At 42.5% G+C, this 16,486-nt stretch overlaps 2 protein-coding genes across 2 annotated transcripts in view; one reads left to right on the forward strand and one right to left on the reverse strand.

Annotated features, from left to right (window-relative positions):
• The window catches only part of lrp2a (low density lipoprotein receptor-related protein 2a), a 161,955-nt gene extending 160,284 nt beyond the window's left edge, over positions 1–1,671 (reverse strand). Inside the window, exon 1 of the mRNA XM_061971676.1 lies at positions 1,596–1,671. Within this exon, the coding sequence (XP_061827660.1) occupies positions 1,596–1,665 (70 nt within the window). The 5' untranslated portion in view covers positions 1,666–1,671. The remainder of the gene's footprint in view (positions 1–1,595) is intronic.
• A 4,661-nt stretch (positions 1,672–6,332) lies between these two features.
• LOC133613839 (coiled-coil domain-containing protein 89) lies at positions 6,333–16,455 on the forward strand. The gene is made up of 7 exons (XM_061971670.1): positions 6,333–6,581; positions 13,133–13,605; positions 13,682–13,812; positions 15,751–15,887; positions 15,950–16,026; positions 16,120–16,219; positions 16,308–16,455. Exons 1-7 carry the CDS (start codon positions 6,474–6,476, stop codon positions 16,392–16,394), a joined length of 1,113 nt encoding a protein of 370 aa, XP_061827654.1. The 5' UTR covers positions 6,333–6,473; the 3' UTR covers positions 16,395–16,455.
• The last annotated feature ends 31 nt before the right edge of the window (positions 16,456–16,486 follow it).

The raw sequence follows: 16,486 nt of genomic DNA on the forward strand, positions 1-16,486 counted from the left end.
ATTCAATGTGTTTTCTTTATTTTCAAGACTATTTACATTGTAGATTGTCACATCAAAACTATGAATGAACACATGTGGAGTTATGTACTTAACAAAAAAAGGTGAAAACATGTTTTATATTCTAGTTTCTTCAAAATAGCCACCCTTTGCTCTGATTACTGCTTTGCACACTCTTGACATTCTCTCCATGAGCTTCAAGAGGTAGTCACCTGAAATGGTTTCCACTTCACAGGTGTGCTTGAAGCTCATGAAGAGAATGCCAAGAGTGTGCAAAAACAAAAACATGTTTTCACCTTTTTTTGTTAAGCACATAACTCCACATGTGTTCATTCATAGTTTTGATGTGACAATCTACAATGTAAATAGTCATGAAAATAAAGAAAACATTGCATTGAATGAGGAGAAGGTGTGTCCAAACTTTTGGCCTGTACTGTATGTCATCTGCCAAATTAGAAGCTTCTGTAACCTGTTTTGAAATGGTTCAATCATCATTTATATTCAAAATGATATATATTGTTATTGCAAGAGGCAGCACTATATATAAATCTATATATAGATTTTAGACTGTAAATCCCCTCCCTAATGCAGGACCATTTTTGACTCTCAAAAACCACAAACAATTACAATTACCGGGTACCTCCCAAAAAATACATTGGAATTTTTACACCATTGTTGCAAGAATAAACACATTATTTTATATTTTTGTCAAGGCAAAATATGTGATAGAGCTCTTTTATTGGCACTAATGGGATTGTGCAAGTGGCCCGTCTGAGTAGATCTAAGTAATGCAGATGCTCTAATGACCAACATGGTGATGATAACAAGACAAACATTTCAGTTACTAGGGAGATGTTAAAAATCATAACATCTTTTATAGCAGTTATTTAATTTTTGTGTGCATTTGATAGCCAATAAGGTGTTATGGGGAATTTAAGCATGGACGCAGAGGCCCTACAAGCTCTTCTTAGATAGCAATGGTTCCATTCTGCAGCAGCTGCAGTGTAATTAGTAGCTACATTCACACTAAGAAGCTTACATCCAAAGGGTTGAGCAAAAAGAAAGCAGATTACACTTTGAGAAGTAGGACCGAGCTGGGCTACAAACATAAAGCACAAGTTGAGCTCATACAAAGACTCGAATTTGACCATTCACGTTGTCTCTCTCATCAGAAAAGTTCTTTAAGCCATTTAAGATTTGTGAAATCTGCCTGAGCGATATGAGCTTTTTGAACCAGTACCTCCCCGTGCTTTCAGATTGTTAGTCACATGCTCCTCTCTGTAACCTAGCAACAGTAAAGCTCAGGGAAAAGTTCCTCCAGGAGAACTTCCATTCTGATTGAGGGGGGCTTTGTGCTCAATAACACTGAGCGGCAAAAAAAAAAAAAAAAAACCCACACACTTTTCACTCAGTTGTATTTTTCAAAAAGTATTTTCATCATCCATAATTAGTTTCTGTTGTTGACCACATGCAAACACTGATGTACCATACCTAAATGCATCTTTGCAGCAGTTGTGTATGTGATGCATCTCCAAACAACAGAAGACATCAACAAGTGCATAACACAATTGTAGGAGAAGAAATTGAGAAGGACTAACCTTGTGATTGGCACCAAGCAACCCTGCAAAAGGAAAGGAGGAATAGTTGAAGTGGCACAGCTCTCCACATTCTGGTTCGTCCGTCCAGCTCCAGTGTGCAGATGGAGGAGCTGCAGGGTCTTGGGGGGAGGGGGGGTCTTGGATGCTGTTGGCTCTCCTCTAACTGGGTTTCTTTGCCCGCTACTTGATGAAAAGGGGCGTGTGCAAAGTGCAAGGACAGCCTCTTGTCCTGTGGAGAAATCCCTCAAGGCGGGCCCTGGAATCTGCATAATGCAACTCCCATTCGGCCCCAGGCCATGGGGCCACGAACGTTGCATCAAGCACGGCATATGCACTGAAAAGAGAACAATAATAATAGATATATTTTAAACAGCATTTAAATGCTTTGAGATAATACATTTTGTTTCATGTTTTCAAGTTTGAGAACTTCATTTAAACACTTTACACTTGAACAAAACTAGGCCTCCAACACTAAAAGTGTGTGTAATGACGTGAAATGAACGCTCAATTTGAATATCCAATGAAAAATAAAGACTAACTTGGTCACCATGCGCTGTCCTTGCTCTGAACATGCAAAGTTAAAGACTGCCCCCAAGTGGCCAGGAGGTGATACTACATGCCACTTGTTGCCTGGACTTCAATCCAAGGTGTTGTTCTTATCTGTCGGTGGACTTAGAGATCCCACAGTGCACTACACATTCAAATGGCTACTTTTACCTAATACAATAATGAAATTCATTGTTGAATGAAGTAGCATCAAATGTTCCACTTGCACAATTCCACATACCTGAAAAGAAGTAGGAAAAAACTGAGCTTTTTCAATCCCCATGCCTCCGCGGTTACTGTCTGTTTAGCTTACTCCCTGTGTTGACACATGACTGTTTTCTCATTGCAAAATAAAATGTAACCCTTAATATAGATCTTATTGAATATCACAAGAAGAAATAAACATATTAATGGATAAATATGTAATGGTCAGCCTGCAGTCTTGACCTGCACACGCAGATCCGCAAATCTCCACCAGTTGAGTTACTCAAGCAGTGCCAGCCAGTGGGCCAACTCATTATGCAGCACAGCTCTTAAGGCCTCCGGAAATGAGGCTACAGCCATGCAGACTATCTGCCATCCGTTACTCTTACCTCCAAACCTCACTCTCATCTGGGCCATGGATTCATGTATCAAAGTCTTCCTGCACACCAGGGTCCACAAATCTCCACTGGTTGAGTTATATGAGCAGTGTTAGCCAAAGAGCTTATGAGTTGGGTGAAGTTTGGCTCACCAAGCTACATCTTTTGAGTCTCCACACCCTAAGGAGGCAGGCATTTGGCCAGTGTGTCATACCTATTCATATTGTGTTGAAACCTGGACAACCATCAAAGGTTTGGAGACAGGACTTAGGGTGATGGAACGGGAAAGAATACAGACAGGTGAAACAAAGAAGGACAGGGTGTCAAACACAGACAGAAGACAGAAATCAGGAGTGCAGGATATTATGTTGAGCATCAACTCAAAGAAATGGAGGTGGGCAGGACACGGAGCCAGGAGGTATGACAACAGATGGACACACAAAACCGATTGTGTCACATACAGCAGCTTTAAGGCTTTGAGAAAGGAGGTTTATATTCTTCCCCACAGCCACACTAGTTCATGGCGTCATTGCACATACAGACTATGTAATGATTTGTTGAATAATTCATTCAAAAACAAATCATTTAGAAAAAAAATAAAATATATACAGAACAGGCCAAAAGTTTGGACACACCTTCTCATTCAATCTTTATTGTCATGACTATTTACATTGTAGATTGTCACATCAAAACTAGGAATTAACACATGTGGAGTTATGTACTTAACAAAAAAAGGTGAAATAACTGAAAACATTAAGTTGAAGTACCAATGATAGTCACACATACACAAGGTGTGGTGAAATGTGTCCTATGCATTTGACCCATCCCCTTGTTCACCCCCTGGGATGTGAGGGGAGCAGTGGGCAGCAGCAGTGGGCAGCAGCATTGGCCGCGCCCGGGAATCATTTTTGGTGATTTAACCCCCAATTCCAACCCTTGATGCTGAGTGCCAAGCAGGGAGGCACATTTTTTTAGTCTTTGGTATGACTCGGCCGGGGTTTGAACTCCCAACCTACCCATCTCAGGGTGGACACTCTAACCACTAGGCCACTGAGTAGGTGTTATATTCTAGTTTCTTTCAAAATAGCCATCTTTTGCTCTGATTACTGCTTTGCACACTCTTGTCATTCTCTCCATGAGCTTCAAGCACACCTGGGAAGTGAAAACCATTTCAGGTGACTACCTCTTGAAGCTCATGGAGAGAATGCCAAAAGTGTGGGAAGCACTAATCAGAGCAAAGGGTGGCTATTTTGAAGAAACTACAAACCCCGTTTCCATATGAGTTGGGAAATTGTGTTACATGTAAATATAAATGGAATACAAAGATTTGCAAATCATTTTCAACCCATATTCAGTTGAATATGCTACAAAGACAACATATTTAATGTTCAAACTGATAAACTTTTTTTTTTTTTTGCAAATAATCATTAACTTTAGAATTTGATGCCAGCAACACGTGACAAAGAAGTTGGGAAAGGTGGCAATAAATACTGATAAAGTTGAGGAATGCTCATCAAACACTTATTTGGAACATCCCACAGGTGAACAGGCAAATTGGTAACAGGTGGGTGCCATGATTGGGTATAAAAGTAGAGTCCATGAAATGCTCAGTCATTCACAAACAAGGATTGGGCGAGGGTCACCACTTTGTCAACAAATGAATGAACAAATTGTTTAACAGTTTAAGAAAAACCTTTCTCAACCAGCTATTGCAAGAAATTTAGGGATTTCACCATCTACGGTCCGTAATATCATCAAAGGGTTCAGAGAATCTGAAGAAATCACTGCACGTAAGCAGCTAAGCCTGTGACCTTCGATCCCTGCATCAACATCAACATCAACAAGCGACATCAGTGTGTAAAGGATATCACCACATGGGCTCAGGAACACTTCAGAAACCCACTGTCTGTAACTACAGTTGGTCGCTACATCTGTAAGTGCAAGTTAAAACTCTCCTATGCAAGGCGAAAACCGTTTATCAACAACACCCAGAAGCGCCGTCGGCTTCGCTGGGCCTGAGCTCATCTAAGATGGACTGATACAAAGTGGAAAAGTGTTCTGTGGTCTGACGAGTCCACATTTCAAAATGTTTTTGGAATCTGTGGACGTCGTGTCCTCCGGACCAAAGAGGAAAATAACCATCCGGATTGTTATAGGCGCAAAGTTGAAAAGCCAGCATCTGTGATGGTATGGGGGTGTATTAGTGGCCAAGACATGGGTAACTTACACATCTGTGAGGGCGCCATTAATGCTGAAAGGTACATAAAGGTTTTTGAGCAACATATGTTGCCATCCAAGCAACGTTACCATGGACGCCCCTGCTTATTTCAGCAAGACAATGCCAAGCCACGTGTTACATCAACGTGGCTTCATAGTAAGAGTGCGGGTACTAGACTGACCTGCCTGTAGTCCAGACCTGTCTCCTATTGAAAATGTGTGGTGCATTATGAAGCCTAAAATACCACAACGGAGACCCCCGGACTGTTGAACAACTTAAGCTGTACATCAAGCAAAAATGGGAAAGAATTCCACCCGAGAAGCTTAAAAAATGTGTCTCCTCAGTTCCCAAACGTTTACTGAGTGTTGTTAAAAGGAAAGGCCATGTAACACAGTGGTGAACATGCCCTTTCCCAACTACTTTGGCACATGTTGCAGCCATGAAATTCTAAGTGAATTATTATTTGCAAAAAAAAAATAAAGTTTACGAGTTTCAACATCAAATATCTTGTCTTTGTAGTGCATTCAATTGAATATGGGTAGAAAAGGATTTGCAAATCATTGTATTCCGTTTATATTTACATCTAACCCAATTTCCCAACTCATATGGAAACGGGGTTTGTAGAATATGAAACATGTTTTCAGTTATTTCATCTTTTTTGTGTTAAGTACATAACTCCACATGTGTTCATTCATAGTTTTGATGTGACAATCTACAATGTAAATAGTCATGAAAATAAAGAAAACACATTGAATGAGAAGTTGTGTCCAGACTTTTGGCCTGCACTGTAAACACTATTAACACATTATTATTCTTCCATGTACATTAACACCATAAGCTTGTATTGTTTCTTAAGGCTCACATTAGCACATATTGCATGCAATATTTGTATTCCACATATCGACATGTTTAAAACGGTTTATGCGGTACACATACACAGGTTTTAAATGAAAAAGTCATCAGGGAGCAGCTTGTTGTTTGCTTCCAGTATGATTTGAAACCTAGCAGTTTGGTGAAAGCCAATATTTGTATCCCAGCATAACAACTGTGTAAAAAGCACACAAAGTTAATGTGTGTAGTTATCAAAAATACACTTAAAGAAGCTCTAACTATTTTAAATTGTTTCATATTGGTGAATTTCAGGGATTTTAGGAAATGAGTTTCAGCATTGATTGTAGCCTAGCATAACAATGAAAGATGTTACATAAATACACATAAATAAACGTAATGTCCTCAGCTAAAACTTGTTTCTGTGAGACATACATATGCTATATACTTACCTGTAAATACAGGTATGTACGTATATTGATGCAGGTCGTGGCGTAGCTACAAAGAATAGGACAATACAGGCACGCGGCGGTGACGTCATGACGTCTGTGCGGTGTCCTGGAAACTTCAATAGCACGCACAAGTCCAGAGCTGCCAGCAAGTACCAAACTAACCTACTTACTGACGACCAGCGAGTGGAGCTTGTCTAATGGGGCTTTTGAAAACACCGCACTTTTCCTTCAAAATAGGCGCCGGCGTCTTAAAATGACGAGCAAACGGAAGAAGTCGGAGATTGTGAACAACGTCAACTCCAAGTCCGAAGACAAAGTGTCGATGTCTCCCATCATCTCTGCTCTCACACGCAACGTTGCTGTAAGTCACTTTTATTCGACACCATTCACTAGGTGCACGTTTTGTGTCAATACCAAATGTATATTATGTCCATGACTGTACAATACAACGAAACCTTCTTGTTGTTTCCTTGGTAACCATCTGGTTCTTTACCATCTTTAAAGCCAAAAGGACATCATAAAGTTCTTAAGGACGATGAAACATTTTGGTTACTTTAAAAACATTTTTTTTTCTCAAATTTGTCAATGCCTCAGTCCTACACAAAAATATAACTTTTTTTTAATTTTTTTATTTGACAATTTTGCATACTTGCCAACCTTGAGACCTCCGATTTCGGGAGGCGGGGGGGGGCGTGGTTGTGGGCGTGGTTAAGAGGGGAGGAGTATATTTACAGCTAAAATTCACCAAGTCAAGTATTTCATATATATCAGTGACGTGCAGTCAGGGGAGGCAGGTGAGGCGGGGCCTCACGTGCCATCATGGGAAGAAAAAAAATGTAAAAAGAAAATTTTTTTTTTAAATTGTTATATGTATCCAGTGATTATACTATAAAGTTATTTTCCATTTAACTTCACCATCCATCCATCTTCTTCCGCTTATCCGAGGTCGGGTCGCGGGGGCAGCAGCCTAAGCAGGGAAGCCCAGACTTCCCTCTCCCCAGCCACTTCGTCCAGCTCTTCCTGTGGGACCCCGAGGCGTTCCCAGGCCAGCCGGGAGACATAGTCTTCCCAACGTGTCCTGGGTCTTCCCCGCGGCCTCCTACCGGTCGGACGTGCCCTAAACACCTCCCTAGGGAGGCGTTCGGGTGGCATCCTGACCAGATGCCCGAACCACCTCATCTGGCTCCTCTCGATGTGGAGGAGCAGCGGCTTTACTTTGAGCTCCCCCCGGATGGCAGAGCTTCACACCCTATCTCTAAGGGAGAGCCCCGCCACCCGGCGGAGGAAACTCATTTCGGCCGCTTGTACCCGTGATCTTGTCCTTTCGGTCATAACCCAAAGCTCATGACCATAGGTGAGGATGGGAACGTAGATCGACCGGTAAATTGAGAGCTTTGCCTGATCAGCTCCTTCTTCACCACAACGGATCGATACAGCGTCCGCATTACTGAAGACGCCGCACCGATCCGCCTGTCGATCTCACGATCCACTCTTCCCTCACTCGTGAACAAGACTCCGAGGTACTTGAACTCCTCCACTTGGGGCAAGATCTCCCCAACCCGGAGATGGCACTCCACCCTTTTCCGGGCGAAAACCATGGATTCTGACTTGGAGGTGCTGATTCTCATCCCAGTCGCTTCACACTCGGCTGCGAACCGATCCAGTGAGAGCTGAAGATCCTGGCCAGATGAAGCCATCAGGACCACATCATCTGCAAAAAGCAGAGACCTAATCCTGCAGCCACCAAACCAGATCCCCTCAACGCCTTGACTGCGCCTAGGAATTCTGTCCATAAAAGTTATGAACAGAATCGGTGACAAAGGGCAGCCTTGGCGGAGTCCAACCCTCACTGGAAACGTGTCCGACTTACTGCCGGCAATGCGGACCAAGCTCTGGCACTGAGCATACAGGGAGCGGACTGCCACAATCAGACAGTCCGATACCCCATACTCTCTGAGCACTCCCCACAGGACTTCCCGAGGGACACGGTCGAATACCTTCTCCAAGTCCACAAAACACATGTAGACTGGTTGGGCAAACTCCCATGCACCCTCAAGGACCCTGCCGAGAGTATAGAGCTGGTCCACAGTTCCACGACCAGGACGAAAACCACACTGCTCCTCCTGAATCCGAGGTTCGACTATCCGGCGTAGCCTCCTTTCCAGTACACCTGAGCTGAGGAGTGTGATCCCACGATAGTTAGAACACACCCTCCGGTTCCCCTTCTTAAAGAGAGGAACCACCACCCCGGTCTGCCAATCCAGAGGTACCGCCCCCGATGTCCACGCGATGCTGCAGAGTCTTGTCAACCAAGACAGCCCCACAGCATCCAGAGCCTTAAGGAACTCCGGGCGGATCTCATCTACCCCTGGGGCCTTGCCACCGAGGAGCTTTTTAACTACCTCAGCAACCTCAGCCCCAGAAATAGGAGAGCCCACCACAGACTCCCCAGGCACCGCTTCCTCATAGGAAGACGTGTTGGTGGGATTGAGGAGGTCTTCCAAGTATTCCCTCCACCGATCCACAACATCCGCAGTCGAGGTCAGCAGAACACAATCCTCGCCATACACAACGGTGTTGATAGTGCACTGCTTCCCCTTCCTGAGGCGGCAGATGGTGGTCCAGAATTGCTTCGAAGCCGTCCGGAAGTCGTTTTCCATGGCTTCCCCGAACTCCTCCCATGTCCGAGTTTTTGCCTCTGCGACCGCTGAAGCCGCACACCGCTTGGCCTGTTGGTACCTGTCCGCTGTCTCAGGAGTCCTATGAGCCAAAAGAACCCGATAGGACTCCTTCTTCAGCTTGACGGCATCCCTCACCGCCGGTGTCCACCAACGGGTTCTAGGATTACCGCCACGACAAGCACCAACTACCTTGCGGCCACAGCTCCAATCAGCCGCCTCGACAATAGAGGCGCGGAACATGGTCCATTCGGACTCAATGTCCAGCACCTCCCTCGTGACATGTTCAAAGTTCTTCCGGAGGTGGGAATTGAAACTCTCTCTGACAGGAGACTCTGCCAGACGTTCCCAGCAAACCCTCACAATGCGTTTGGGCCTGCCAGGTCTGTCCGGGATCCTCCCCCACCATCGCAGCCAACTCACCACCAGGTGGTGATCGGTAGAAAGCTCCGCCCCTCTCTTCACCCGAGTGTCCAAAACATGAGGCCACAAATCCGATGACACAACTACAATGTCGATCATGGAACTGCGGCCTAGGGTGTCCTGGTGCCAAGTGCACATATGGACACCCTTATGTTTGAACATGGTGTTCGTTATGGACAATCTGTGACGGGCACAAAAGTCCAATAACAAAACACCGCTCGGGTTCAGATCCGGGCAGCCATTCTTCCCAATCACGCCTCTCCAGGTTTCACTGTCGTTGCCAACATGAGCATTGAAGTCCCCCAGTGGAATGAGGGAATCACCCGGGGGAGCACTCTCAAGTACTCCCTCGAGTGAATCCAAAAAGGGTGGGTACTCTGAGCTGCGGTTTGGCGCGTAAGCGCAAACCACAGTCAGGACCCGTTCCCCCACCCGAAGGCGGAGGGAAGCTACCCTCTCGTCCACCGGGTTGAACTCCAACGTACAGGCTCTGAGCCGGGGGGAAACAAGAATTGCCACCCCAGCCCGTTTCCTCTCACTGCCGGCAATGCCAGAGTGGAAGAGAGTCCAGCCCCTCTCGAGAGAACTGGTAAAACTTCACCAGTTTTAGATTATTTTTATTAAAAATCGCTGAATTTTCACATTTGCCGTTCAAATACTGAGAAGAGACTTGCGGTGAGTCAGCAGCCAGTTGAGCCTCGCCATGGATTGCACAATGACTCGGCTAACTGCTGGCCTGATGTGCAGTGAGACCGTATTGCTATATGAATTATATTATACATTTCCATAGTTTAGTTAGCTGAGGTATATAATGTACAGTGTATTTTGTCAACAACTGTATGCGTGTAACGTATTTCTTGTGCCGAGCAATCATAAAACTGCTGCGAAGATGCACTGTGTGAGGCTCGCAGTAATCCCGCCTCCTGGTGGTAGAGGGCGGTAGTGATCCCAGAGACCATTTCTGCGACTACTCGGCTGCAGAAAAAGTGACAACAAGCAGCAACAGTTAGCAGCGATCGTTTATTTTTTCCTCTTGCCTGGACTATTAACATGGAGGATTACAGGAGGTAATACTTAAAGGAAGATCTCCATCGGGACAGAAAGACTTTTAAAACTGAAGAAAGATAAGGAACACTTCTATAAACAAGTTATCGATGCTTTTGTTCAAAAGGAGCTGCGCATGGACTTCATTTATAAGTAAAGGTAAGACCATAATAACGTCTTTTTTTATTAAATGTGCTTTTTTGTCTGCTACAGTTTGTATGTGTAAAGTTAAAGTTAAGTTAAAATACCAATGATTGTCACACACACTAGGTGTGGTGAAATGTGTCCTCTGCATTTGACCCATCCCCTTGCTCACCCCCTGGGAGGTGAGAGGAGCAGTGGGCAGCAGCGGCGCCGCGCCCGGGAAACATTTCTGGTGATTTAACCCCCAATTCCAACCCTTGATGCTGAGTGCCAAGCAGGGAAGAATGCTGGTATGAGCTTTTAAACATAACCCGTTAACTTCTGCCAATCAAATGGTGAATAAGATACTCTTTAGGTTTCATATGTTTGTAAATCTGACTGTGATGAAGTCAACCTCACCGCACGTCACTGGTGTGTGTGTATATATATATATATATATATATATATATATATATATATATCTACATCCTGAAAATATTCAAACAAAACTGTATTTAGATAATTGATACTTCAAACTTCCATAAATAAATCTTAAGGAATATAACACAACTTGGCTTCTGAGAGCTTCAAAATGTAATGAATAAAATGCTAAAGTTGTTGATAAACAAGCAATTATTTTAATAATTAAATATGGTCATTTTAAATGAATTATTATGATCATTTAAAATTAATGATTTCAAATATGTTTATTTTAATGTATGATTCTATGGCTGGATGTAATAAGGTGTCAGTAAAAATACAAATAAAAATACAATTAATTTTGATTATTTTAGCAAAATACAGTAAAAATGTATTTAGTTTTATTTTTAATTAATAGATATATTTATTTTTAGGTAAGATACACATAATAATACAATTTATCTCTAGTCTGGATGATTTAGTTCTTGTCCTCCCATCTCTTCTCTGAGGATGGCTCCATGAGCTGGGCAAACGCCTGGAGTTGCCCTACCTCAACAACATGGTCGGCGGCCTGTCGGTGCGCAGCTCGTACATCGCCGTCCTCTACTTCCCCCTCAGCAGCCTGACCAGCGTCGGCTTTGGCAACGTGTGCGCCAACACGGACGCCGAGAAGATCTTTCCATCTGCACCATGCTCATCGGCGGTATGCCGGACGCCTCGTGTGGAATAACGTGATTGGGCAGGCACGCTGTTTATATAATGGGAAAGCGGACGTGAAAAAAGGCTATCCTCACTCAGGTCCGCATGGAGCTGGAGGGGGCGTGGCCTCCAGCGCCGACTGAAAATCGGGAGATTTTCGGGAGAATACTTGTCCCGGGAGGTATTCGTGAGAGGCGCTGAATTTCGGGAGTCTCCCGGAAAATTTGGGAGGGTTGGCAAGTATGCAATTTTGATCAGATATTGTCCAAAGTCTGAGATGAGGTGGCGACTTGTCCAGGGTGTACCCCGCCTTCCGCCCGAATGCAGCTGAGATTAGGCTCTAGCACCCCCCGCGACCCCGAAAGGGCCAAGCGGTAGAAAATTGATGGATATTGTCTAAAGTTTAATTACAAAACCTAAAAGCAGTGAAGTTGTCAGGTTGTGTAAATGGTAAATAAAAAGAGAATACAATGATTTGCAAATCCTTTTCAACTTATATTCAATTGAATAGACTGCAAAGACAAGATATTTCATGTTCACACTGAGAAACTTTTTTTTTTTTTTGCAAATAATCATGAACTTGTAATTTAATGGCAGCAACACATGGCAAAAAAGGCATTTTTACCACTGTGTTACATGGCCTTTCCTTTTAACAACACTCAGTAAAGGTTTGGGAACTGAGGAGACACATTTTTGAAGTGGAATTATTTCCCATTCTTGCTTGATGTACAGCTTAAGTTGTTCAACAGTCTCCCTTCTGATATTTTAGCCTTCATATTGCATCACACATTTTTAATGTCTGGACTACAGGCAGGCCAGTCTAGTACCTTTTACTATGAAGCCACGCTGTTGTAACACGTGGCTTGGCATTTTCTTGCTGAAATAAGCAGGGGCATCCATGATAATGTTGCTTGGATGGCAACATAGGTTGCTCCAAAACCTGTATGTATTTACTGAGTGTTGTTAAAAGGAAAGGCCATGTAACACAGTGGTAAAAATGCCTTTTGTGCAATGTGTTGCTGCCATTAAATTCTAAGTTGATGATTATTTGCAAAAAAAATGAAGTTTCTCAGTGTGAACGTTTAAATATCTTGAATATAAGTTGAAAAGGATTTGCAAATCCTTGTATTCTCTTTTTACTTACCATTTACACGATGTGACAACTTCACTGGTTTGGGGCTTTGTACATATCATGAATAATGTGCCCATTACTAAATTACGTACATACTTAGACAAGGTATATAAAACATTGTTGCAGGTTATTTAAGAGGACTTTATAGGTGGAAACGATCGAATCCCCATTACCTGCATTGTTAAATGACTCTTGCTAGTGGTTATTTTAGAGAGAAAGTCAGAGATTGTGAGGGATTGTCAAAATTCCTAATAAAATGTGCACTGTGTGGTGGCAAATGTGTCATTTTCTTTGTGTACTTAGAAAGTGTACCTAATCGGGTGGGTAACCATATCTACACTGTTCTGACCACTATCACCAACAGTTAGTTGTCTTGGCTTTCCCCCCCACCAGCTTATGGACATCAACCAGAGGACACTGGAGAAATGCCATAACCTCTCGGCAGAAGAATTTACAGACACATTAATGCTCCAGTCCAGAGTCAAAGAACAGTCCAATCTGATCTGTGTATTGAAAGACAGATCAGACGAACTATTCCACCAAAGTCAAAACCTGCAGCAAGCCAAGACACAGCTAGAGATGCAACTTGAGATCTGTCAAAAAGAAATGTCGCAAAAGCAGGCTAGAGCAGAGGTGGTAGAAAAGCGGTTCATGGATTTAGATGCCAACAGTCGATCGATCATTGTGTTCATGGAGGAGTACAAACATCAGAACGCGCAGTTGAAGCTGGAGAACAAGCAACTGCAGAAGGAAAACGACACACTTTTCTCCCAGAAGTTACATGATAAAGAGATGGTGCTGGAACAACTTGCACTGGACATCAAAGTGCTGACAGAGGAGTTCACAAACAAGGAGCGGGAATATCAGTAAGATGTGTTTGTCTTGTACCAAGCACCACTGGACATCAGTCAAAATGCTAAACATGTAACTTTTGTTACAAAGGGAGAAAATGGCAGAAATTGAATCGACATCCTTTACAGAATTAACAGAGCATGAAGAGAGGGAGGCGTCACTACTTGAACAACTGCATGTATCGAAGAAACAACATGAAGCTGCAGAGCAGATGTGTAAAGGTAAACATCATTATATGCATCTTGTCTGGTCTATGTGATGACTGTCAATATTTTACAGTTTTACTCAAAATGCTTTGGAGGACATGTTAGCGTACATGTCTTACAAATATGTTAAACGTTTTGTAGGAATTAGACAAATGGGCAATGATTTATAGGCAATTAGATCATGCTCCTGTCTGTATCCCTCTACATATACATATACCGTATTTTTCGGCGTATAAGTCGCTCCGGCCGAAAATGCATAATAAAGAAGGAAAAAAACATAAGTCGCACTGGAGTATAAGTCGCATTTTTTGGGGAAATTTCAACCGTGTGCTTCACATTATCACAATTTCAGAAGGGTTAAAACCATTAAAAATCAGTTCCCAGTGGCTTATTTTATTTTTCGAAGTTTTTTTCAAAATTTTACCCATCACGCAATATCCCTAAAAAAAGCTTCAAAGTGCATGATTTTAACCATCATTATATACACGTCACACAGTGATATTTTAGACTGGAAGTACTCCTGTGATAAGAAAACTCAGCTTGGCAGTGGCTACAAACGACTTTGCTTCCGTCAAATCCGCCGCCTGGAAATACTTTATAATGAAAATGACACTGTAAAAGTTCTGTTGAGTTACCCGTCTTCTCCATGCTTGTTTTGTTTTCTTCCGCGTTCTCCTTCCTTTTCCGCAGGAGCCAGCAATAGGCGTTAACAAAATAAAAGCATGTAAACATACGCAAATGCGCGATAAAAAAATTGTCGGCGTTAATAGATTGATGTGTTAACTCGAAATTAACGCATTAACTTGCCCACCCCTAATATATATATATATATATATATATATATATATATATATATATATATAAACGTGGATGCATATGTAAAAGTGCAATATATTAATCTGTACAGTAATCTATTTATTTATATCTGCACCTTATTGCTTTTTTATCCTGCACTACCATGAGCTAATGCAACGAAATTTTGTTCTTATCTGTACTGTAAAGTTCAAATTTGAATGACAATAAAAATGAAGTCTAAATCTAATATATATATATATATATATATATATATATATATATGTATGTATGTATGTATGTATGTATGTATGTGAGTGTCCGTCCTGAAATCGGTAGGTCGTAAGTTCGAACCCCGGCCGAATAATACCAACGACTATAAAAATGGAAGCCATTACCTCCCTGCTTGGCACTCAGCATCAAGGGTTGGAATTGGCGGTTAAATCACCAATCATGAGCAATCACCACGTATAAATGACTTTCCCTAGTAAATAATTACATTTATTAAAGAGAAATTCCGTTAGTAATTCAATTACTTTTTTGGTACAGTCACGAGTAACTATAATTACTCTTTAAAGGTCATTAACAGAACACTGCAGATGAGCAATGATGGTCATGGACTCGTGGTTGAGTGAAGTGTTGTTTGATGTTAGATGCTAGATAATGTCTGATGCTTTGCAACAATCAGCCTTAATGCATTGTTGCAGCTCGATGATTTGTGAGCACGTCATGCAACGCCCGTTTGTGGCCATGCTCGGGCGGTGTGGAGAGCGCGGGAAGAGAGGCTGAAGACAGAGGCAGAGGCGTGCGGGCGTGTTCAGGGGTTAAAATGCTTGCCTGATGGCGGGTCTGTTGGTAATTATCTGGGTGGGATGTCACTGATGTCATATTAATTAAAAAAAAAAATTCAAATTTTTTTGCGATCGACCGATAGGGTCCCAAAGATCAACTCGTCTATGGCGATGGGTCCCAAAGATCAACTCGTCTATGGCGATGGGCGGAGCGAGGTAAAACAAATGAACAAACTAAACTGTTCTCCTCTATATCTGTGCTTGCCAGTCCCTACAAAGGGACACGTTTCGCCAAATGTTCACATCTGTGTTTGTTAATCGAGGTAGCATGACTGTATGTACAGCACTGAAACATTGGCTTTTTCACCAGACTTAAAGCTGAAAGTTCATAAAGCAGAGGATCAGCACACTTTGAAGGAAGCCACTATGAGCAAAAGCATTACCTGCCTCACCAAAGAGCGAGACAAGCTGCTGCGCATCTGTATGGAAAGAGAGAACACCATACAGGTAAGATTTTGGGGGTAAAAGAAAGTATCGGTTCACAGGAGAACACACTTGTGTAACTCCAGGAGAAGCATGAGGAACTCAGGCATCTAGAGTTACAATACAAGGAGCAGAAGAGAGCCCGGACAAGAGTAGAAGAAAGGTAAGTTGTGATTACATTTCTAATTCTAATTATAGTTGCTGTTAAATGAAGAAATCCAAGAGTATAAATGCCAAAATGTGTCCCTTATCTCAGGTTTAAACGCGAAGCAGAAGCAGTTAATGCAGATAAAAAAGTGAAGTCTCTCAAGATGGCCATTGAAGAAGCCAAGACAAAGTATGAGACGCTCAACAAGGTTGGTTTTGAAGCCACATAATTCAGCAGGCCTTCAAATAAAAAGCTCAGCAGCTATTCAAACTTGACATCAATATCTTCTTCTACAGGACTTCGAGGCCTTCAAAGAACACTGCACCGGTCTCCTTAACAAAGAAAGAGAGTTGAACAAGATACTACGACACTTGAGGAGCTAATCCTACAGATTTTACAAATCTTGCTCAATAATAGGTTCCAATGAGAAACTACGAGCATTATTATATATTACAATGTCATCTTTAATATCCTT

Source organism: Nerophis lumbriciformis, linkage group LG13 (assembly GCF_033978685.3).
Source record: "Nerophis lumbriciformis linkage group LG13, RoL_Nlum_v2.1, whole genome shotgun sequence".
Classification (NCBI taxonomy): Eukaryota; Metazoa; Chordata; class Actinopteri; order Syngnathiformes; family Syngnathidae; genus Nerophis; species Nerophis lumbriciformis.